At 42.3% G+C, this 24,461-nt stretch overlaps 1 protein-coding gene across 2 annotated transcripts in view; it reads left to right on the forward strand.

Moving 5' to 3' along the window:
• The window catches only part of MBD5 (methyl-CpG binding domain protein 5), a 78,121-nt gene that overhangs the window by 28,401 nt on the left and 25,259 nt on the right, over positions 1–24,461 (forward strand). Inside the window, exons 5-7 of one of the 2 annotated variants that reach the window (XM_065413627.1) lie at positions 6,518–7,543; positions 9,239–9,450; positions 11,978–13,186. In XM_065413627.1, coding sequence (XP_065269699.1) covers positions 6,518–7,543; positions 9,239–9,450; positions 11,978–13,186 — 2,447 coding nt within the window. The remainder of the gene's footprint in view (positions 1–6,517; positions 7,544–9,238; positions 9,451–11,977; positions 13,187–24,461) is intronic. The other variant, XM_065413629.1, reaches the window with a different exon arrangement.

Consider the following 24,461-nt stretch of genomic DNA (forward strand, 5'->3'; position numbering starts at 1 on the left):
TGCCTGATTCAGCTGCCCGGGTGGTCGCCTTGGCGGTGGTCATGCGGTGCAGTTCCTGGCTCCAGACCGCTGGCCTGTCCCAGGACATGCAGGCCTCTATTCAGGACCTCCCATCTGACGGTGTTCTCTGGTCAAACAGATGCGCATCCACACGGCCTGAAAGACACACAGGCAACCTTCTGCTCTCTGGGGATGCACACTCCTCAGGTGTCAAGACAGCCATTCCGGCCTCCTCCGCCACCTCGACAATGGCAGCCTCGACAAGGGCCTCTAAGGAAACGGGACATTGGGTTCAGCCGCCGCCACCCTTCGTAGTCCCGGTCTCCTGCGCATCCTGGCCCAAAGAAGCACCGGGGGGCCAGAAGTGCTCATTTTGAGGGTGCGCTCGGGAATGACACACCAGTCAACTGCCCAGATCCTTTCAGTTTTTTCCTCAACAGCCTTTTCCCCTACCGCTCTGCCTGGTTGTGGGTTATGTCAGACTGCTGGGTCCTGGACATAGTGGCTCGGGGCTACACCCTGCAATTCCTGGCCACCCCTCCCTCCCATCCCCCCACTTCCCCATCCTTCTTCAAGGACCCTTCTCACGAGCAAGTCCTCGTTCAGGAGGTCGAGAAGCTCCTAAGCTTGGGAGCTGTGGAGGAGGTTCCTCGAGACATGGAAGGAAGAGGATTCTACTTCCGCTACTTCCTAATCCCGAAGGTAAAAGAGGGCCTCAGGCCCATTTTGGACCTGCGGGGCCTCAACAAGTCTCTCAAGAAGTTGGAAGTTCCACATGGTCTCCCTGGCCTTCATCATCCCTTCCCTGGATTCGGGGGGAACGCTGGGGGATGGGGGGGGGTGTAAGCCGCTCTTGTCTTAAAGGATTCTTACTTTCATGTCTCCATATTCCCAAGACACAGGCATTTCCTGCATTTCATAGTGGCTGGGTGCCACTTCCAGTTCACTCCAGCGCTACCCTTTGGCCTGTACTTGGCCCGGGGTGTTCACAAAATGCATGGCACCGATGGTGACTTTCCTGAGGCGTCGAGGGGTCCAGATCTTCCCGTATCTTGACAACTGGCTCATGAAGGGCAGGTCTCTGGAGCAGGTGCACAGGAGCCTTGATTAGTTGTGCTCCACCTGCAGTGACCTGGGCCTGTTAATAAATACAGAAATATCCATGTTAATGCCAGTCTGACGCATAGAGTTAATCGGAGCAGTTCTTGACTCTACGCGGGCCATGGCCTTCCTGCCAGAAGTGCATTTTCAGGCTATGACAGACTTGATCTCCCTCATAAAGAGCCAACCACTCACCACAGCCCAAACATGCCTGTGACTGATAGGCCACATGTCCACATGCACATACGTGGTCAGCCACGCCCGGCTTCATCTGAGGCCTCTGCAAGCGTGGCTGGCCTCAGTCTATATTTCCAGCAGGCACCCCCGGACCGAGTGGTCATGGTGCTGAGCCGCGTCCTCTTGTCTCTGGACTGGTGGTGGGATTCCAACTTGGTGCTGCAAGGAGTCCCCTTTGCAACCCCATCTCCGTCGTTCACCCTGGTCTCCGATGTGTCGGATCTGTGCTGGGGAGCCAATCTGGGCGAGCTCAACCCCCAGGGCCTCTGGCTACAACACGAGCTAGGCCTTCATATCAATGTCAGGGAGCACAGAGCAATTCACCTGGCCTGCCAGGCTTTCCTACCCCACCTGGAAGGCAAGGTGGTGCAGGTCCTGACAGACAATACTGCTGCGATGAATTACATCAACAGGCAGGGTGGCGCCTCTGGGACTTTTGTGTGTCATGCCATTCATTTGGTAGCCACCCACCTGCCTGGAACCAAGAATGTCCGGACAGATCACCTCAGCAGGACCTTCTCGTCTCTCCAGAAATGGTCGCTCCATCCGGAGGTGGTCAGCCTAGATTTCCACAGGTGGGGAACTCCCTGGGTGAACCTGTTCGCATCCAGACAGAACAGAAAGTGCCACGTGTTCTGTTCTCTGCTGGGCGGAGACAAGGGCTACCTGTTGGATGCCTTCCTGATGCTGTGGTCGGGAGCACTAATGTACGCCTTCCTGCCGATACCATTAATCCACAAGGTCCTGCTAACGGTAAAGCAAGACAAAGCGACGGTCATCCTCAAAGCCCCAGCGTGGCCTCATCAACACTGGTTTGGCATGCTGCTGAGTCTTTTGGCACCCACCCCGCTGCAGCTGCCTCTTCGGCCAGATCTGCTGTCCCAGAACCACAGCGCTCTACTGCATCCAAACCTGGCGGCGCTGCACTTGACCGTCTGGCTACTGGGTGGCTAAGTGGGGAAGAATGCTGGTGTTCCGCTGGTGTCCAGCAGGAAACCCTCCACCAGGGCTACCTACGTTGCAAAGTGGAAGCGATACTCGTGTTGGGCCTCGGATCTCCGCATTCATGAGGAAGAGGTCCCACTGCAGGACATCCTGGACTATTTGCTGCAACTTAAGCTCCAGGGGCTGTCGCTATCTTCAGTCAAGGTACACCTTGCGGCCATTTCAGCCTTCTGCCCTCTGTTTCAAAGCAGGTCGGACTTTGCCCATCCCATGACGGCGCAGTTCCTGAAAGGTCTGGAGTGCCTTTACCTGCATGTCCGGGACCTGGTACCATCTTGGGACCTGAATCTTGTGTTGTCAAGGCTCATGGGGCCCACCTTCAAGCCCTTTGCTTCCTGCTCCCTCCTGCTTCTCTCCTGCAAAGTCTCCTTTTTGGTTGCCATAACTTTGGCCCATAGGGTGACCGAGATCAGGGTGCTCATGTCGGAACCACCTTATACAATCTTCTATAAGGACAAGGTCCAGCTGCATCTGCACCCGGCATTTCTGCCCAAAGTCATCTCCCAGTTCCATACTGGTCAAGACATCAACAGGCCTTTGTCCAAAGCCTCATACGACTGATGAGGAAGGCAGGCTGCATACCCAGACAGGCACTGGCCTTCTACATAGAACAAAGCCATTCTGTAAGTCTAAGCAATTGTTTGTTGCTGTCGTGGTCAGGACGAATGGTTGCCCAGTGTCTACCCAGAGAATCTGGTCCTGGATCATGGCCTGCATCCGCTACTGCTATGAGCTGGCGAAGGTGCCCCTACTAGCGATCGTGACGGCTCACTCGACTAGGGCGCAGGCGTCATCACCGGCCTTCCTTGCTCAGGTGACAATCCAAGAAATTTGCCGTGCCGCAACCTGGTCGTCCGTCCACATGTTTGCTTTGCACTGTGCACTGACCTACCAAGCTCAAGATGATGCTGGTTTCAGCAGAGCAGTACTCCAGTCTACAAGACCATGAACTCCGAGCCCACCTCCAGGTATTCTGCTTGTGAGTCACCTACAATGGAATCGACATGAGCAAGCACTTGAAGAAGAAAAAACGATTACCCACCTTTTGTAACTGTTGTTCTTCGAGATGTGTTGCTCATGTCCATTCCATTACCCGCCCTCCTGCCCCTCTGTCGGAGTTGTCGGCAAGAAGAAACTGAGAGGACTCAGGGCTGGTGGCACCTGATATACTGCCGCATGAGCGCGGTACTTCAGAGGGTGCCACAGCCAGCCCTACGGATACCGCTAAGGCAGCAGTTCTCAAACAGTGGGTCAGGATCCCAAAGTAGGTTGTGACCCCATTTTAATGGGGTCGCCAGGGCTGGCATTAGACTTTCTGCGGTCCGGGGCCAAAGTTTGAGCCCCACCACCCAGGCCAAAATTTGAGCTCCACCACCCAGGGCCAAAGCCCAAAGGCTTCAGCCTTGGATGACAGGGCTCCGGTTACAGGACCCCCACCTGGGGCTGAAGCTCTTGGGCTTTGGCTTTGTCCCCGCCCCGCCTGGGGCGGGCTCAGGCTTCGGTCCCCCCTTGTGGGGTCATGTAGGAATTTTTGTTGTCAGAAGGGGGTTGCGGTGCAATGAAGTTTGAGGTCCCCTGCGCTAGGGCAAAAGTCTGCAGCGACCACACACATGGGCGCATGCACACCTACAATGGAATGGACATGAGCAACACATCTCGAAGAACAACCGTTTCAAAAAGTGGGTAATCGTTTTTTCTCTTTCACCATTCAGTCCTGCACTACTAATAGATACCAATATTTACCTGACATATCAGAGCTAGAAATGGGAGTTTTATACTATTAGAAAAGGAAATTTCCCTGCTTTCCAGTGAAATGCAAGTAACTTGCTTCTAGCCCTGGAAAGTCCTTAAAATATGCTACAATATGTTTGAAAAAGTTACTTAAGAATGTTTTCAGAGGTTTCTAAAATATGGTAGTTATTTCTAGTTTCTGTTCTCTGGGACGTGTACAATCAAACTCTTGGTACTAAGGATGTCTGGCTTATAGGTATGAGAAATGAAAAATAGTATCAATAAAACATGCTAAAATTATTTCTAAATTATTCACCCCACTCATTTGGGATGAATTACACATTTCATGCATGTTGTTGCCTTTTGGAGCCAATGCGACCATCCCAAACTCTCATTAAAAAGAAAAAAAACCCAAACCTCTAACATACCATTCCATTATGTTGATGTGGTCATGTTCCATGCAAGTGTGTGTGTGTGGGTGTGTGGGTGTGTGTGTGAGAGAGAGATATTTTTTTTCTCTGACATTTTGTTTTAGAGACTTTCTCGGAGACTTTTAGTCTGCAGAAACAGGTACAATAGGAGAGTTATCTTGACAGAAAACAAACTTGTAATTCTCATTCTCTTACATGTCATCCTGTTGCCACTCAACATCCTCATCATCTCAGTGTTTGAAAGGTTCCTTATGAACTAGTTTTATTTTCACTTTTTAATTAGCTTTTTGGGGGAAGCTGCCTACCACTTTGGATATATATTTCCAGACCACATATTTCTTCCTGTGTACTCAGCCATGTGGAGAGGGACAGTTTGTGTTTTGTTTTACGTTTTTGTCATGGGTTCCAGACTGCTGCCTGGAGAAATTTACTAATCATGAAAGCGTTTATGCAAGTCTGCTAACATGCTAGCCCTGGGAGCTTGTGAAATCCTGTTCTTATGATTACCAACTTGATTTCTGTCAACTTCAGCTGCAATATTTTATTTATTTATTTATTTATGTTTGTTTCTTTATTGTCCCATAATATTGTAGTTGCTTTCCAGAAAAGAAGGCATGATCCTTGGCCCAAGGAGGTCAACAGTTGACATCTCATGTAATATATATAACTATATGTAATGTTTAACTGTCAATACTTTACACTTCTTGAATGATGGTATTGTGAGGTGTCAGATAAAAAATTGGATTCTGTCTTTAACAATTCTCTGAAGGTAGTTGAACTCCCAGTTTCCAATAGTATTTGTTTCTGGAGTTTTGCTAAATTATAATTGATGCTCTCTGATTTTTATCTGATCAGCGGGCTACACAGTGGAATTTGCTGCAGCTTTTCAATAGAAGATAGCAGAAAAAATGATTTATTTTATCAAATTAATCTGCATTTTTACTGTTTATGTTTTCCGAGACCAAGGGCATCTCTTTGGTCACCATATAAGGTTGAAAAGTATGGTTCGAAGGTGGTTACATTCTGTTTTATTTCTCCTGCTCCTCTGACACATCTTTTGCCTACAACTACTGTCAATTCAAATAGGAAATCTCCTTCAGGTAGGGGAAAACAGATCATTTATTTGTGGAGTTCAACATTGTTTAAGGCTGATAGACAGATATGCAGAAACAGAAAAAGAATAACCAGTCTTGAATAAATAACAGCCTTTATTGTAAATCCACTCAGCAGGGAAGCTTTGGACTTCTCTGCCACTCTAAGCAAAGGATTCATCCAGGCCACCCAAATGACTTTACCTTTTCCTTCAAGAAAACTTCTGTTGTTTTCCGTGGCAACTTGTATTTGGCTTTAACGTTTTCTGGAACTTGACAGTTAAATTTCACAATAATAATAATAATAATAATTAATAATTATGCTTTCCTCCAAAGGTGACAGAAATGATGCTTTACAAACAATAATTCACAAAACATACTGTGAAATGGGAAATGTTCTGATCATTTTACAGATGGAAAAAGCAATACAGTATCAGAGTTGGGAATAGAATCAGGAAACTAGGAGCCAAGATTCATGGATCTAATCTTGGGACCATACTCTTTACCATTAGGTTTTAAGGCCGTCGCTGATCATTTTAGTAGTGGATATAGTGTGGGTTCAAGACTGAACATAGTAACAAATGGGTAGTTTTCAGTCCTAGACTAATCCAAAATATATTAAATAAAATAATGAAATCCTCTTACACAATTCTCTGCTGAAGGAGTTTGAAAAGAAACATAAGTTTTTCATTTAAGCAGGATTCCAGTTGTGATGTGGCAATGGCATTTCTGTGTAGTATCTGAAATAATTCATTGCAAATTGTCTTTCTTATTAAAAAATGTTAAAATCATGCTGTTTGAATTTTCTTCATCTGAGTGTTGAATATGGCTAAATTTGGATGAGTCTAGTTATTGTTGCAATGATGATAGTATTTGTCCTTCAATAAACATTATTAATATATGTATTGTTTTGTGTTGCAGGGGGTTCAGGACCATCATCTTCCATAGCCATAGCTGGAACCAGCCAACCTGCCATCACAAAGACAACATCCGTTCTTCAAGATGGTGTTATAGTCACTACTGCAGCTGGAAACCCACTTCCGAGCCAGCTGCCCATTGGGAGTGATTTCCCTTTTGTTGGCCACGAACACACACTTCACTTTCCACAGAACTGCGCTTCAAACAACAATCTTCCGCATTCTTTGAATCCAAACCTTCTCAATTCTCTACCTATCTCTTTGCCAGTGAATCAACAACATCTCTTAAACCAGAATCTATTAAATATACTACAGCCTTCAGCAGGAGAAGGCAAGTCTGAGGTCATACTCAACCCTTTAGGTTTACTCAACCCAAGTGTAAATGCTGCGCTAGCTTTTCTCTCCAGTGACATGGATGGGCAGGTATTACAACCTGCTCATTTTCAGCTTCTAGCAGCCCTACTTCAGAATCAAGCCCAAGCAGCTGCCATGCTTCCCCTACCATCTTTCAATTTGACCATCTCAGATTTGTTACAACAGCAAAATAACCCTTTACCCTCAGTAACACAGATGACAGCCCCACCAGACCATTTGCCAAGCAATCAGTCAGACAGCAACAGAGCAGAGACCCTTTTAACCAACCCCCTGGGGAACCCTATACCAAGCTTTACAGGCACTGACACTACTTCTAACCCCTTGCTCCTCCCAGCTGTCACTGGGGCCTCGGGATTAATGGCCTTAAATCCCCAGCTGTTGGGAGGTGTCCTGAACTCCGCATCGGGCAACACTGCTAATCATCCAGAGATATCCATAGCAACCTCCTCCCAGGCAACCACTACCACAACCACTACATCATCAGCAGTGACAGCACTGTCTGTCTCAACACTTGGTGGGACAGCAGTGGTGTCAATGGCAGAAACATTGCTGAACATATCTAATAATGCTGGGAATACATCTGGTCCAGCTAAACTCAACAATAACTCTGTGGTGCCACAGCTACTTAACCCTCTACTGGGGACAGGTCTGCTTGGTAAGTTAAATTTTTTCACAGATTTAAAAAAAAAAAAAAAAGGTTGGGGGGAGAGTTTCTGATTCTATTTTATATTATTAAAGACTCCATTTCATTGCACTATTTCTAAAAGGGTTTTGTATGTCACAGGTCATTGAATACTTCTAGAGAAAAACAACCATTACTGTCAGAAATTTTAAATAGCAATTTTTAAAAATTCAGCAATATTTAATACTGTTTTTGGATATAATTTTATTTTCCATTCCCTCATTCTGATGCCACCAAACCTACTACATACACTTAAATACAGTCAGGCAAATTTAACTCCTTTTATTTTTCATGTAATAAAAGCACAGGTGCATCTTTGGGATGCGGTGTTTTATTTCAAATATATGTGGCATCACAGGGTTAGTACGAGTAGCTGTGCAGTCCATTAAAAATGGCCAAGTGCATTTTTTCCATTTAAATCAAAAATACGCCAAAACCATAGCACATGTCCTATATGTACATAAAGCACTCCAAGTAAAGCCTTGCACAAGTTCAGTAAAGTAGGTTGCCCCTTCTAGCCCTTGATTGTACATTTCTATTTTCATATTTCTTTGTTTTTCATTTCTTCATTGTAGTTTAGAAACTGAGGGTATCACACCTGACAAGTCCTTACATAACTGATGAACTCTTAAGCCTAAACTGTTCTCCTAAATCTCTAGTCTCTTGATGAATTTACTCAGAACATGTGATATTTTTTGTGTTCTGTGCTGTTTGGACTCAATAAGCAAATAACTATACCAGTAGGATGACCAAAATATTGCGTCAAAGAGCTGGAAAGCATTGCAACTCTGTTACTTATGTCAAGCTACAACATTGTTACTGTGAACTCAGCCCTACTTTTATAATATCATTTAATTTAGCATTAGGATTGTTATTGAATTAGGATTAATTTTTTTCTAAAATAAAATGTCTGTTGATTTTCATCAGCTGATTCCACAAGCATAAAATTTAGGAAAAACATTAGTTTGTGTTAACTCAAGAGCAAAATCCTCTTTCAGGCTTCTTTTATTTGATAATTTCATAGGATCAGGGGCCGCAAAGTATTTATTTTCCTATTGTTTGTGATATTGTTCTTTTACATTTTAATTTACATAGGAGATTTTTCTTATGATACAAAATGCAGATTTTTTTTTAATTATAGCTCGTTTTTCCTTATGAGATTTTTCTCCTGTATCTAGAAAGGAGAGGACTAGTAGAGTTAGCTAGTGTATTTTTGTGTTCAAGAGGCCTTGGATCATTGTGTAGTCAAGTCAAACAGCAGTGCCATAGTTATCAAAAGGTTGGGGGAGGGGAGGATGTTGGTATGGTCTGAAGCAGTCGCTCTTTGGAAGCTAAGAATGGATTTCCAAGAAAATGAATACCACTGATGCTCATTCTACTGTACCTGGCTGTGTGCTATTCCATAATGAAAGTCAGTCATGCCAGAATCCTTTAGAAAGAGTCCACATATAGATGTAACCTGAAAGAAAGAATGCTGAAGAAATGAAGGAATAAATAGTAGGAGACATGTTCCTTGAGATCGTGGTACAGAAGATGTCATGGGAAAAGTTTTGTTGTACAGAGAGTGTCAGTATTTGTTTACCATTCAGTTAAAATATGACTCAAGGAAACTCTCACGGACTCTTGAAAACTATGCTGACTTACTTTTCCATATGTTTGGAATTGCAGGTGACATATCGTCAATAAACACTACTTTGAATAACCATCAACTGACTCATCTCCAGTCACTGTTAAACAACAATCAGATGTTTCCTTCAAATCAGCAGCAACATCAGCTTCTCCAGGGGTACCAGAATCTCCAGGGGTTTCAAGGGCAACCGACAATTCCTGGACCAGCTAACAACTCAAACCCCATGGCTTGTCTGTTTCAAAATTTTCAGGTAGAAAGCATACTGAAATCAATATTGAGTGAATTTAAAAATTTCTAATAGTAGAATTGGTATCTATATTCTGCTTTTTCATTGAATGTTTAAAACAATTTGTTTTATTGCAGTTGGTTGCCCTTTTTTAGTATGGATTTTGTATTTGCAAATCAGAAACACATGCTACTGAAATTATATATCTTTTACTTATAAGTTTAGTGTCATTTTTATTTTATTGGAACTACTTATAATATGCATCTATTGACAGCTGTTATTAACTTTCAGGAGTTGTTAATTTGCTTTTAAAGTGTGATCATAAACTCCTGGTTGAGAATAAATTGTAGAGACTGAATGGTAAAAAGTTAACATACAGTAGTTGTCAGTAAGAGAAGCACCGAAAAGAGCATGGGTATTGAAAAATGTGCTTACTCTTCTTAGCAAACTCAGAGGAGGACACCTTCCCAGCCAGCAAGCCATAATCTTTAGCCAGGTTCTACTAACCTGATCCTGAATAAGGAACGTACGATGTAGTAGAAAACAAGAGTCCGATCCTCACTAATTATTTAGATGTAATAATGAATAAGTAATGTAGATATATTACAAAAGAATAGCACAAGCATGTAGGAACAAAAGGAGAGAGGCTAAGGCACAAATTGAGTTACATGTTGCAAGGGACATAAAAGGCAATAAGAAGAGACTTTATAAGTACATTAAGAGCAAGAGAAAGACTACGAAAATGTAGGTTCCCTACTTAGTGGAGAAGGAGAGCTAATAACTGATTGGTCCTGCTTTGAGCAGGGGGTTGGACTAGATGACCTCCTGAGGTCCCTTCCAATCCTGATATTCTATGATTCTAATAGGAAATAGGAGGTGATTGTGAGTAACTGACTTTTTCTAATAGTGCCCATTAAAGTAAATGGAAGTACTACCATTGATTTAGGGGATGTTGGATCAGGCCTATAGTGATTAGGACAGACATATAATAAAAATTTTGAAAAAAATGATATCTCCCTTTCACATTTCCATCCAAACAGACAATTCTATTGATAATGTAAATTCAGATGTTAAAGTAACAGAATGACAGTGAAAGTATCAACTGAGATAGAGAACAAAAATAGTTACAGTGTGTACTTAACATTATTATAGTGCTGCAGAACTGAGAACATGAAGGCAGCAGAAATGCAGGTGATAGTGCCAGAAAAGCTTTTATTCTTTAAGAAGAAAAAAGACAACATATCATTTTGTCAGTCTAGACAACTAGAAATTTCCCTGTGTTTGCAAAATCACAGTAATCTAACTGCCTATTAACCCCTTCACATTTTTTAATTATGTGAGTTACATTAGCTGTATCTTATATTTTCTCTTTGTGTCCTGAATTATGTAAGTGTTTAGTAATGGTAAGTATTTAAAGCAGTAGTTACAAATATTTGGCTTCACTAGTTAAAGCATCTTTTCTATTCAGACTTTCACAAGTATTAATATTGCTTATTATCTTTACTTCACTCTCATGACATGTACATGACAAATACATTTTGAGGAACCTTGCATATTATGTTTGTAATTTAGTTATAATAGACAGTGCATGAAATAATAGCTACAGTGCAAAGGGTTGGCAACATGGTTGATGTGGGATAAAAGTAGGAAGACTTCCCAAAAGAAGTGTATAAGAAGGGAAAAGTAAGGTCACTTGCACATGACAAATAGGAGGCAATTTCAAGCCTGTGGGTTGCATCCACAATAATACAAAGCAGGGTGTGGGTAGAGACAAAAAGAGCACTTAAGAGTGAAACTGGGGAGGAAAGTAGAGACTGAGGGAGGAATAGGAGGAAATAGATTTGGGTACAGTGATATGAGCATGGATTAAGTTGTTTAGGACTTTGAATGTAAGAATGACTTCATTCAGAAAAGGAGAGCACTCAGAAAGGTGGGTGGAAATGTGGCTACAAAAGGAGAGATTTGAAAGTTTTATCACCTCAAATACCACCTGTTATTACAAAGCTTTGCCTTTTTGAACAAAGTGTGAAAGCTAGTGTTGTGTTCATATGCATATTATTTTATGTTTTGAGTTGCCTTTTCATTTTCTGATTCTCTTCATTGAGTGACAATCTTTGTCACTTATGTATAGGGCCCTACCAAATTCATGGCCATGAAAAACATGTCTCACACCATGACATTTGGCTATTGGGGGGGTTGCGATATTGCCACCCTTGCTTCTGTGTTGCCTTCAGAGCTGGGCGGCAGGAGAGCAGAGGCTGCTGGCTAGGGACTCAGCTCTGAAGGCAGTGCCACTGCCAGCAGCAGCTGTAGGGAAGGTGGCATTGAATATACTGTATGAACACATCTGCGAAATTTTCTGATTATGCCAATCAGAGGAAAAAACGTGATTTCTCCACGATTTAAGTAGCTCTCTGCTTATGTACAACGATGACAAAATGTGTCATTGATGTGTAACCATCACAGTTACTGAATTAAATGAATGTGTCTTCTGAAATATAGCATTCAATGAAAACATAAATTTCTATAATTTTTCCTTCCTATTTTTAAGGTGAGAATGCAGGAAGATGCTGCTCTTTTAAACAAAAGAATGATCACTCAAATGGGTATAACATCAGTTCCTGAGAGTTCCAACACTACCCTTCCTCCTTTTCAAGATACAGCTTGTGATTTGCAGCAAAGGACTGAACCAACTCTAAGACAACAGGCAAAGGATGGCCTCAGTGTAGCTGCTCAGGGTGATTCTTCAGTCGATGCTATCTACAAAGCAGTCGTAGATGCTGCAAGCAAAGGAATGCAAGTAGTAATCACCACTGCAGTTAGCAGTACAACACAAATGAGTCCCATTCCAGCTCTGAGTGCCATGAGTGCCTTCACAGCCTCAATTGGTGACCCATTAAATCTTTCTAGTGCTGTCAGTGCAGTAATCCATGGAAGAAACATTGGTGTTTCTGATCACGATGGTAGGATAAGAAACACTAGAGGGACACGAATACTGAAGAATTCAGAACACAGTAAAAATTCAAGTGAAGGGGATGGATTTGAATATTACAAGTCAGCAGGTTGCAACACACCCAGAAAACAGTGGGAAGAGGAGCAAAACCCTGGAGGAGAGATAAATAGGTGGAAGTGTGAGGAGTTTTTAGACCATTCAACCCATGTCCACAGCAGTCCTTGCCATGAAAGGCCCAATCACATCTCCACACTGCCATTGTTACAGGGTGAGCAGCATCAGATACTGTTACCACAGAGAAACTGTCAAAGTGATAAAATGTTGGAGGAGAATTTCAGGTTTAACAATTACAAAAGAACTATGATGAGTTTTAAAGAGAGACTGGAGAACACTGTGGAAACATGTGCACACATAAATGGAAATAGGCTTCAACAAAGTAGAGGGTTTGGAGAGTTGCTGAACACTTCTAAACAAGACCTAGTCATGGAGGAGCAATCTCCAAGTTCCTCAAATAGTTTGGAAAGTTCTCTAGTTAAAGACTATATCCATTATAATGGAGACTTTAATGCCAAAAGCATTAATGGGTGCGTGCCTAGCCCTTCAGATGCTAAAAGCATCAGCAGTGAAGATGACCTAAGGAATCCAGATTCCCCTTCTTCAAATGAGTTGATACATTACAGGCCGAGGACGTTTAATGTTGGCGACTTGGTCTGGGGCCAAATAAAAGGACTGACTTCATGGCCTGGAAAATTAATAAGAGAAGAAGAAGTTCACAATTCATGTCAACAAAACACTGAGGAGGGGAAGGTATATATACACACGCATATATATTTTGTGTATATATATATGTATATATAGTCAAAGAATTATCTTGGTCTAATATTTATTTTTGGGTTCTGTTCTTATTTTAATGGTATGAATTTGGTATTTTAATTGGGCTTTTGATCCCTGGTTCATGAGGATAGCTTATGAAACTATTTATTTCACTAAAAATATTGTTGTAGTTGCACAATGGAAACTTATACAAATCCCATAAGGAAACATATTAGGCTGTATTCTGGCCTGAATTATGTCCTGCTAAGTCATTTGTTCACATAAGACTTTTATTATACAAAAAATATTTTGCTTTAATGCACTATTGTTTAACTTATGATTTAGAGCCTTCTGAACTTCTGGCTGTGCCTAAGGTTACTGACTTGATGTGCAAGGCATGAGTTGGGTATCTAGAAATGGCAGAAATTGCAAAATGTAAAGCTGATCTAACCAAAATAAGGAATTTGAAATAAGTTAAAGCAGTTTTCACCCTATCTCTGACTTGCCCAACTGATACTTCTGGTATGCAGCAGAAAAACTATTAAAAAAATTTGGCCTGGACAGTAGAACATGAAAGATCCTTTTCTAGTGATAGTGGTTTTAGTTTGCTCCTTTGTGCATTAGTTTAATGTCCCCTAGCACAAGGTGTGCTGTTGGCAGGGAATTCTTATCGTTACCAATGACTTAACCGTGTATTCTGTTTTATTAAGGAAACTATTTCAATCCTTATTTTCTACTGTTTGCAAAACTTTTTGTTTTTCTGCAGTCCTCATAAATACAAAACTATTTCATACTGTATGCCCCTCCCCATCCTGAGCCACTGCAGAAACCACTCAGACTCCCTTCTTTTAGTGTCCACTCTGTGTAATTTATTCAAGTCCTCTCCACCAGCACTTGTACATGCAGTACAGTAATTCTATTACCTATGACCCTGTTGCCTTCAGCCCCTGTTCATCAGGGCCCTTGGAGGAAAAGGGATCTTCCTTCCTTGGGAACTCCTTCAGTCTGGGCTCATCTAGCCTTGTCCTCCCTTCTCTGACCCTTCATTTCTTTTATCAAGCTATTGTGCTGATGGGCTAGTTAGTTCCTTAACTCACCCACCAACCTAGCTAATTCCTCCTTATTCCCGCAATCAACCATCGCCAGGGAAACTAATTGAGTCAGAGTATTGACCCATCTGTTAGGCCTCCTCACTGTCTCTCACACACATTCATTATATAATAAAAAATATTTTACTAAACATTCATTCAGGAAATAATACTGCTAGTATCTTTAAATTAACAAATCAAAATCTAGGTAAAGAGTTTTTTTAATTTCTGACATTAAGAAATTAATCCAAAAACTATTATCTATTTTCATGCCCCCATCTAATTTACTTCAGTTGAAACTATGATAGAAACTATCATAGTTAAGCACAGTTGATCCTACTGCTAGTAGGATTTTTCTAACCAGATTGTACATGGATTTTCCCCCTCAAACTGTTATAGTCGTGTTATGAAACTGTTATAAATTGTCTGGGATGGTTTGGCTAGCATGGTTTTAGCCAAAGCTTCTCATTCTTCAGATGGCTTGTTCATTGTTCTCTGCTCCCCACATAGGTTTTGAAGAGATGCACACTGATCTTCAGAACAAGATTATATACTTCAAATAAATGAACTTGTTTTAACAATTATAATTCAATAAATAAGAACTTACTCAGCTACAAAGTTAGATCCCAAAATCACTAGCCCATTTTGAAAATGTAAGCCTAATTTTTCAAATATTGTTGACCACATACTTCAAAAGAAAAGGAAAAAATAAGTGTGAAATGAGGGAGAGGAGAGTATGGTACTCTCCATCCGAGTTCTGCTGTGGTGCCACTCAGTACCTTTATGAACGTTATAGTACTAAAGAACACATTATTCAAAATACATCGATGTCCAATATTTATTTATTTGATAACTTCACAACAGTAATTATGTGTTCCTTTTTGTAAGATTGTTTCAGTAAATTTTTAAGAAGTTGCTCTTTGTACCCTTTATAAACAACAGAGAACATCTATATATCATCAGTTGCATTCCTTAAGAGTACTGCATCAATTAGCTGAACAATATCAAAAGTTAATTTCTACCAAAAGTATATTTGTTTTTATGCAGGCCTCGGTACTTCCATTTTGTTTTTCTTAGGTTTTTTTTTTTAACTTTATTGCACATTATTATATTAATTGATTTGAAATGTAATGTATGCAGAAGCCCAAACAAAATTAATGAAAATTGCATATGTTGCTGAATACCTTCTAAACTGTTTCTATGTAGTTCAAAATTTTGCTGCTCCCAGAACGTTGTCAACAGGGCCGGTTCCAGGCACCAGCCCAGCAAGCAGGTGCTTGGGGCGGCACGTTGGGCTCTTCGGCGGCAATTCGGCGGCGGGTCCTACGGTCCCTCTCAGAGGGAAGGACCTGCCGCCGAATTGCCGCCAAAGAAGAAAGCGGTGCAGTGGAGCCGATCGCGATCGTGGCTTTTTTTTTTTTTTGCTTTTTTTTCCGCCGCTTGGGGCGGCAAAAACCCTGGAGCCAGCCCTGGTTGTCAAGGCAGCTCATATCCCTGGTAAGAGAGAGTCTGTCCCACTGTTTGTCAACAAGCACTATGGCTGACTGACGAAGCTTTGGATCAGAAGGCCCTCCAACTTTCAGAAGGATGTTATGTATTTAGCCTCCCCAGTTGGAAAGATGGTGTAAATGGCAGTTACAAGGATAGGATAGGGATTGAGATTGAATACTGGAGAGTAGAGGAATGTGAAAGACAGAAGAGAAGACTTAAATAGAAAAATGACTTACATATTCCCATTTCTGGGTGAAAATAGAGAAGAACTCTGATGTTCATAATTGCATTTCTCGTTCTTTTGTGCATTTGACCAACCACTTCTATAAGCTGCTGCACAGCCACATATTTTGAATGTTTTGGCAGTTTAGTGTGAAGCCAGCAAAGTCAACTCATTTTGCAGTGCAAAAGATCTTCAGGAATGATGTGTACCGAGAAATCCTGGAATTATGGAACTCTTAATATGGTTCCCTATTAGTAGTTTTGAAAATTTATTGTATGAGGAACTTTTAAATTATCTTTATACGCATTTGTACCTATGGTATGTTAATTTTTTCACGCTATGGCAATAGTTTTGCTATGTTGCAAAGAGTTCTGTTGTATATTACGTAGAAAATGCCTGTTTGACTTGACTTCCATTTATAACAGCATTTTACTACTTTTAAGGGGATACATATGGAGTGGCATTTTTTTCATCTGTTTCTATTCAAATAGCAACTGGAAGCTTTTGGATGGTGTTCCTCTATCAGGAAAGAAGGAATGTTAACCAAAGTTTTCTGTTTTGTTTTGGGCAATTGGAAAATTAAGGAGCAAACTGAAGAAAGTGCAGTGGGAGCAGCAAAACCATCTAGATAGAGGAAATAAGGAATGATCATGTAGATTAGGTTACTAGTGTCTGAGAAAAACAAGGGAAGTGGAAAGTAAAAGAAGATGTCAGCAGAATAAGGATGAAAGTGAGAAAAGAGAAAAAACTTTGCTGAGAAATCCACCTGAAAAGATCATGCTGCTGGCTGTCTCATGTTGCACTGATGGTCTAAATAGGCTTGAATATACAATTTAGAACTTTTCTTTATGCCTGATGGGTAACATCTTATCACTAAGGCAGCAAGAAGCTGCTTTGCAATACGAGGTTACTGACACAACTGCCAGAATAGGTAATTCTCATACACAGGAAATTCATTGTTCTGGAAAGAACTATTGTGCTGGCCAGGCTCACACACCATTATTCTATCATATGATGATTTGCATAGTGGAAGGATCCTTCTAGAGCTTGGGGAGGCGGGGTGGGCATGGAATATTGAATTTGGTCTTTTAAAAAAAGAATTACAGTACCATCCCAGTGAGCCACTGCTCATACAGTTCCTGCACTGGTGCAGGGCAGAGTTTGATTCTCAATTCTGACTTTTTCTCTCAAACCCAATAAGGCCAGGAGCATGGTGTAAGCTGCATGCACAGCCAGTGACAGGAGGGTGTGGTTTTCACTAAATAGTTAAAGGGCAGTGATGAAGAATGTCAAAGTGAGTCCTTCCAGACCTAAACAGGAAGGATGATTTTCAGAACAGGATGGTAAAAACAAAACAGCTCATGGGATCTAAAACCTGTATGAATGTAGAAAATCACCCACTTTCCACCTAAAAGACAGGGTGTAAACAATAGCTAGCCCTATGGTAGTGATTTGAAGAAATCCAGAATTGAATTTCAGATATTGACGTTACTACAGGATGAAGATGGTTTACTGTGTTAGGACTCTTAGCTGCTTAGGCTCTAGACAAGCTCAAAAGCTTATCTCTCTCACTAACAGAAGTTGGTCCAATAAAAGACATTACCTCACCCACCTTGTCTCTCTAGGCTCTAGATTCGTGTTTCTGACCTGAGTTTGACTAAGGCAGGATGTAATCAACCAAATAGTTAATTGGAGTGGGCCAGATTTAATGTCATCTGGCATAAAAAAATAGAATCCAACAAAGTGTTTCAAAATTTGAATTACTGTGTAATAGTCTATGCCAACATACCAGGATAACAATCAACCTGTCTTAAATGCCTTATTGCTTAAATACTACCGTAACTTATTCTCTTTCAGATTACTTTCAAGTTCTTTGCTAATAAGTATTTGACAGTGAAATGTTTGCAGTCTCAAAGAGCAGAGGTTTTTAAATGCTATTTATTGGAACTTTCTAGGAAATTCAGTTTACTGATCATCGTAAAAACTTTGTACAAAACTGTTATGCTGTCATAAATATTTTCCCACAGATATGTGTACAATGCTTGATTTTTAGAGGGGCTGAGCTCTCCCAGCTCCAACTGAAGTCACTAGATGTGATTTCTCCGTACTTCTGAAAAGTTTGTACATATTGTTTACTAATGTAAATGGTTATTTCAAGGTAAAGGTGTCTGACACTAATAACTTTCTTTCCTCACTAAACATAACTTTTTCTTTAATACCAGTTATGTTAACCATATGTTGATATTAACTGTTCTTCCGAAAAGTAAACGCTAATAGATTTCACATTTTAATATTTACCAGGAAGAAACTCCCTCACTAAGGAGTTTATTCCAATTAACTGTTTAGTACAAGATCTATTACTATTCAATACATGTTCAGTTAAATCACTAAACTGAATAATAGTGCTTAATAATAAAAATAGCTTACCATTAAAGTAGTTTACATTTATACTGGGAGACATAAGGTATACAGTCCTCAGAAGGTTGTGTATACCAAACTATTTCGTATATCCTCGGTACAGATACTATATCTCTCAGCGTCCATTCTTTCCTCTATAATTTAGTAAAGTTTTAGGAGATGAAGGCTCAGACAAAATACAGTTTTACCCGGTAACTCTGTTAAATCTGAAAAATGCCAGATTTTTTTAGATAGCAATTCTTCAAATGTCTTATAAAATTAAGATTGAAATGGTTAATTTGATCTCCAGTTAACTTCATATTTAGTAACATTATTTCCATTAGCATTATTAAACATTTTAAGCATTATAAATATAGTACTTAAATGTTAACCCCTTTGGCGTTGCTGGAGCTGTTTTTTCACTAGTAAGTGTTTTATGCCTTTTGCATTAGCGCATCCTTAGAAATATTTTTGCTCACAGCTCCAGAGAGGTAGTTCTTTGATGTTTCAAACTAAAATTAAGTAATTTATATGTGTTTATATAGAAATTTATACTATTATAAAGTTAGATTGTGAAAGAAATTCTCTTGAGCAATTTCCTGATGGAACATTAGTCTTATAGTAAAAGAAAAAGCAACCTGAGGGGTTTTTTGTTTAATTATTTGGAAGTGTCCAAAGTCTAGCCTATTGTACAATTTAGTCTTGCTTCATGGAAATGAGATCCCCATGTGCAGACCTCACCATAATGGCTCTTATTTTGTCAAGTTCTGGATCTGCTATATCCCCAGATTTCATTTTTAGATATCTACGCTTAAGAAATGTTATACTTGGATTAAAAATATATCACATTTGGCTTTATGGTGGTGAGAACCTTACAGCGTCCATTAACTTCAACTTAGCACTCCGGAAAATCAGCTTCATAGTGCATTTAAATAATTTTAGTGATTCAGTTAAGTTGTTTTAGGAGGGAAATTTTGAATTTTCAGAACAAATTTATTCAAGATCTTTCATGTCATTCATATCAGTGCTTAATTTCTGTTTAATGATTTATTATGCTGTATGCATTCATAAAATCTTTATATTTATCATTAATTCAACAAACTTTACAAAAAGCTCTTGTTAAGTGAGGCACCAATAAAAATTAAGAAATACAAACATAAAACTATTAATAAAGATAAGAAAATGAATGTTAGATTTTTTAAAATCATGTTTTAAATGTGCTTTTGTAATTTAAACTGAGCTCAAAGCTATTTTGCTAATCAAAAGTGAAGTTTAAATGGTTAATGTTTTAATATAATTTGAAAATGTGCAGCTCTAGAAAATTAGTAGTAGTGGTAGTATTCGTATTAGTATTATTTTATTTCAATAATTGTTAGTACCTGTGAAGTGGTACCGATTTTTATATCCAGTGGCTTAAATTCAGTAGTGGGTATGAGTACATAATTTCAATTGATTTTAATGAGAGTTGTATATGCAGTAGTGCAGATATTTTTTTTCATTATTATTCTTTTAGCACCTGATTCAGCAAAGCCCTTAAGTTCCATTGACTTTAAAGGGACTTAAGCACATCCTTAAAATTAAGCACATGTTTAAGTGATTTGTTAAATAGGGGTAGACTTGAACATGTGCTTAACTACTTTTCTGAAATTGGGCCTTAGGGACTCAAATTTAAGTTTAAATATATTAGATTATGAAGTAATATAAAATTCTTCTTCGAGTGCTTGCTCATGTCGATTCCATTCTAGGTATGCGCGCGCCCACGTGCACAGTCGTCAGAGATTTTTGCCTTAGCGGTATCTGTAGGCTCGACTGCAGCACCCTCTTGAGTGCCGCACTCATACATCAGTATATTAGGCTGCCCGCCCTATGCCTTCTCAGGTCCTTCTTACTGCCCATGACGGTTGGTTGGAGCACCTTGTCTTGCATTGCAAGAGCGTTAAGTGCCCATTGTTATTCCCTTTGTATATAGTTCTTAGGTACTTAATCAATTTAAGTAAGTGTTAATTGTTGGTTTAGTAGTTAGTCACGGCTGAGACTTCATCCTGGAGCGGGGCATGCCTCGTTCCCCGGGCTTCAAGCCGGGTTCGTCATGCAACAGGCCAGTGCCTATCAGTGACCCTCACAGCAGCTATTTGAAGTGCTTGGGGGAATCCCATGTAAAGGACAAGTGCAGGATTTGCAAAAACTTTTGTCCCAGAACCAGGAAGGAGAGGGACATCTGCCTGAAAGCCTCCTGATAGAGGCCATGCTTCGCCCGGCGTCGGAGCCCTCCTCTCTGGACTCTGCTCCCAGCACTTCAGCATCAGTGCGGAGCACCCCACCAGCACCGCGATCCTTCCAGCACCATTCCCCCCACCAGTGCCCAAGAAGCGGCAGAAGAAGGGTTTCCCAGCACCATCCACGGAGGGGAAGGGAGCTCTGGGCAAAGGACCTAGTTCAGGTCACGTGACCATCCTGGAGCTAGAGGGGAGTACCGCTATGGTCGGACCCCCTAGTCCAGCCAGGGATCCACCTCCAAATCCCAGGAGCCGTAGGGAATCCCAGCTCTGTCAGGGAGCTTCATTGCCCAAGACAGCCCAGGCGGCCAAAGGCCGGGTGGGCCTGTTGGCACTGCAGATGCCTTGCCAGGCGCTGAACGTGGCTATGGCCCTGCAATCCAAGGGCAAGCCAGCCATGGGACCTCCCCAAAGGGCAGGGGAGCACCATCAGTGCCCGGATCACAGGTGTTTGTCCCCGTCCCCATGGCCTAGGACCCCAGTCCTGCAACCTTGGTTGCCGGCTAGAAGGCCCTGGTCCCCAGCACTGCGGTCTCCTTCCCAAGGCACAGAACGCCAGAATCAAGGTACTGGTCCCCGCATTCCCAGCACCAGCCAGCCTCCCACCTACGATCTCCTTGGTGCAGATCTCTATCGCTTAGGCAGTCTCCTAGGCATCCGTTCCCATCCACCATCATGGCACCGATCTCCACTGCCCCGGTACCGGATGAGGGACAGGTGGCAATCCTCTCCCTCTAGATATGGATCTCTGACGAGGGTTACTTGGCAGACGCAGGTCTCCACAGCCCCACCATGGTCACCAGAGTGGGGCTGGTCCAAATTGGAGCCAGGGTTCAGCCCATCATCAAAAGAGTACGAATCCACATCAGCCTGCAAGACCAGCATGGCGGCGGCGTGGCAGCAGGGCCAGTGGCCTGCTCAATGGCCGTGTTGGAACCCTTAGGGAGTACCAATGATGCCGGTTCCATATTCCCACCACTCTTCCCTGGCCGCCTCGGACAAACCCCCAGCACTGCTGGCACCAGGTTCAGAACATGGTGCGGAATCCATCGCGGGGGCAGCACAACAGGCGCCAATGCCCAAGGAGCTATCCCCAAAAAAGAACCCGCCCATCCCCCTGCGATGCCCTCATCGTCTTCGTCAACGGACAAAGTGGTGGCGTGGACCTCCCAGGCTGGCAGTCCCCCTGACAACTTTAAGGAGCACCAGGCTCTTCTTAAAAAGGTGGCTGCCAACTTAAACCTCGAAACTGAGGAGTTGGCAGAGCAATCAGATGACCTGTTTGACGTCATACCGTCCTCCATCCCAGCCCGCATCACACTGCCTGTCCACCCAGGGGTCCTAAAGATTGCTAAAATGCTCTGACAGACCCCAGCTTCAATTCCACCCACATCCAAAAGGGCGGAAAAGAAGTATTACGTCCCCATAAAGGGGTTCGAATATATCTCTACACACACCCACCAGCAGGGTCACTGGTTGTGTCCGCAGTTAATGAGAGGGACAGGTGAGTGGCACACTGAAAAATAAAGACGCCAAACAACTAGACCTCTTTGGCAGAAAGAATTATTCTACGTCCAGTCTACAATTTCAGGTGTCCAACCACCAAGCCTTGTTGGGCAGGTACAATTTTAATTTATGGGTCTCCCCGGGCAAGTTCAGGGAGGCCCTTCCACAGAACCTGGCTCACTAGTTCACCATGATCCTGGAGGAGGGCAGAGCGGTGGCAAAGGGTGCCTTCCAGGTGGCCTGGGATCCTAGAGACTCGGTCGCCAGAGTGGTTGCCTCACGGGTGGCCATGAGGCACAGCTCTTGGCTACAATCTTCAGGGTTATCCCAAGAGATGCAGGCCACGATCCAGGACCTCGTTTGAGTTTGTGAGGCTCTTCTCTGAGCTCATGGATGCAAGGCAGCATGGCCTTAAAGACTCCCGGACCACCCTGCAATTGCTGGGCCTCCATACTTCGCAGCAGGCCCGAAAGCAGTTCTGGCCTCCTCCGCCTTCTCCTCCTAGGTCTTGGGGGTCTTCCTGGCAGGGTGCCTACAGGAGAAAGGACAAAGACAAAGGATTTAAGCGATTACGCCCTTCGTCCTCTCCCTCGCCGACTCAACCTGGCCCTTTGAAACATCACGGGGGCCAGAGGCAGGCGTTTTGAAGGTGTGCCTAAGGATGGCGCCCCAATCAAGTACCTGGATCCACCCTCCTATTCTTTCCTCAACTGCCGGCACCCCTTCCAGTTGGCATGGTTGCGAGTAACATCGGACCGTTGGGTGCTCAACACAGTATCCTTGGGCTACAACCTACAGTTCTCAACTGCCCCTCCCTCCCACATCCCTCTTCAGAGACCCTTCTCACGAGCAACTCGTTGCTCAGGAGGTGGAAAACCTAAGGCTGCGGGCGGTAGAGGAGGTCCCTCGGGATAGGAGGGGAAATGGATTCTACTCCCGATATTTCCTAATCCCGAAAGCAAAACGGGACCTAAGACCCATCCTGGACCTGCGTTGCCTCAACGAACATTTCAGAAAGTTGAAGTGTAGGAGCAGGATTTTATAATTGTACTATGAGAATTAATGTATGATTTGGTTTTATTTTGTTAGCCATTTTTTTTAAATAGCAGAAAGAAATGACCCTTTGGGACTATGGGATTTTGTTTTTTATAGGCATTACAAATTGTGCTTTTTTAGTTTTTTGTTTTAAGGTTTAGTTAGTAAGAGACAGAATTTTGTATTGTATTTATGTTAAGTAAATTAAAGGAACGTTGAAGGCCTGGGCCTTAATGTGAATTGTTTTGGTTATAACATTTAGCAAGGTTTAATTTACAATGTTATTTTGTGTGATATAAAATATTGCTGTTTAAAAATACAAAGATTTTTGTAAAAGACTGTTTGTGTGAATAAAAAATGCATGCATTTAAAAAAAATAAGGTGTAAAGGCCATTATTAACCAAATGGTCCACACAAAAAAAAAGCAAAACACTTATCAAAACTTATTAACTCCAAAAAACCATCAATGCGCATCCATGATTGAGGAAGGGCAGATTGACGACCCTGAGGTAGAGGCTGGCACCCCTAAAGATAATTAATTAAATCAAATCTGGGACAGAATGACCCTCTCAAAGGTGTTTTGGAATGTTAACATCAAAAAATAACACCAATTAAGGGGTAACAGGTCATAAACTGACATAGCAAAATCCATAAATTTCAACAACAACAAAAACTATAAAAACAAGGTGCTTTGCCATAGGGATTTGGGTTTGCCTTGCCACTACTCCAGGAGCATTGGATTGTGACCGACGGAGCCCGGCTCCCCTTTGCAACCAATCTGGCTGGCCACTAAATTAATCCAGACTCCGGACTGGTAACTATAAACATCGACTGGCGGGACTGTGTGTGTGTGTGTGTGTGTGTGTGTGTGACTAAAAAGCATGGTCACACATACTAAAAGCATATGCTGGACCCCGCATCACTGCTGGAGGGAGTCCCCTTCGCAGCCCCATCCCCATCGGTTACCCTGGTCTCCGATGCTTCGGATCTGGGGTGGAGAGCACTTCTAAGTGTTCTTGGCATGCAAAGACGTTGGTCGGGTCACAATTGCTCCTTACACATAAACTTCAGAGAGCTCAGAGCGGTCTGGTTGGCCTGTCAAGCTTTCCTGCCTCATATAAAAGGCAGGGTGGTTCAAGTCTGGATGGACAATACCGCCGCAGTGTTCTATATCAACAAGTAAGGCAGTGCCCGATCCTCTGCCCTTGGCCAAGCAGCTCTCAGGCTCTGGAACTTCTGTGTGTTGTGGCCGC

Source organism: Emys orbicularis, chromosome 11 (genome assembly GCF_028017835.1).
Source record: "Emys orbicularis isolate rEmyOrb1 chromosome 11, rEmyOrb1.hap1, whole genome shotgun sequence".
NCBI classification, from domain to species: domain Eukaryota; kingdom Metazoa; phylum Chordata; order Testudines; family Emydidae; genus Emys; species Emys orbicularis.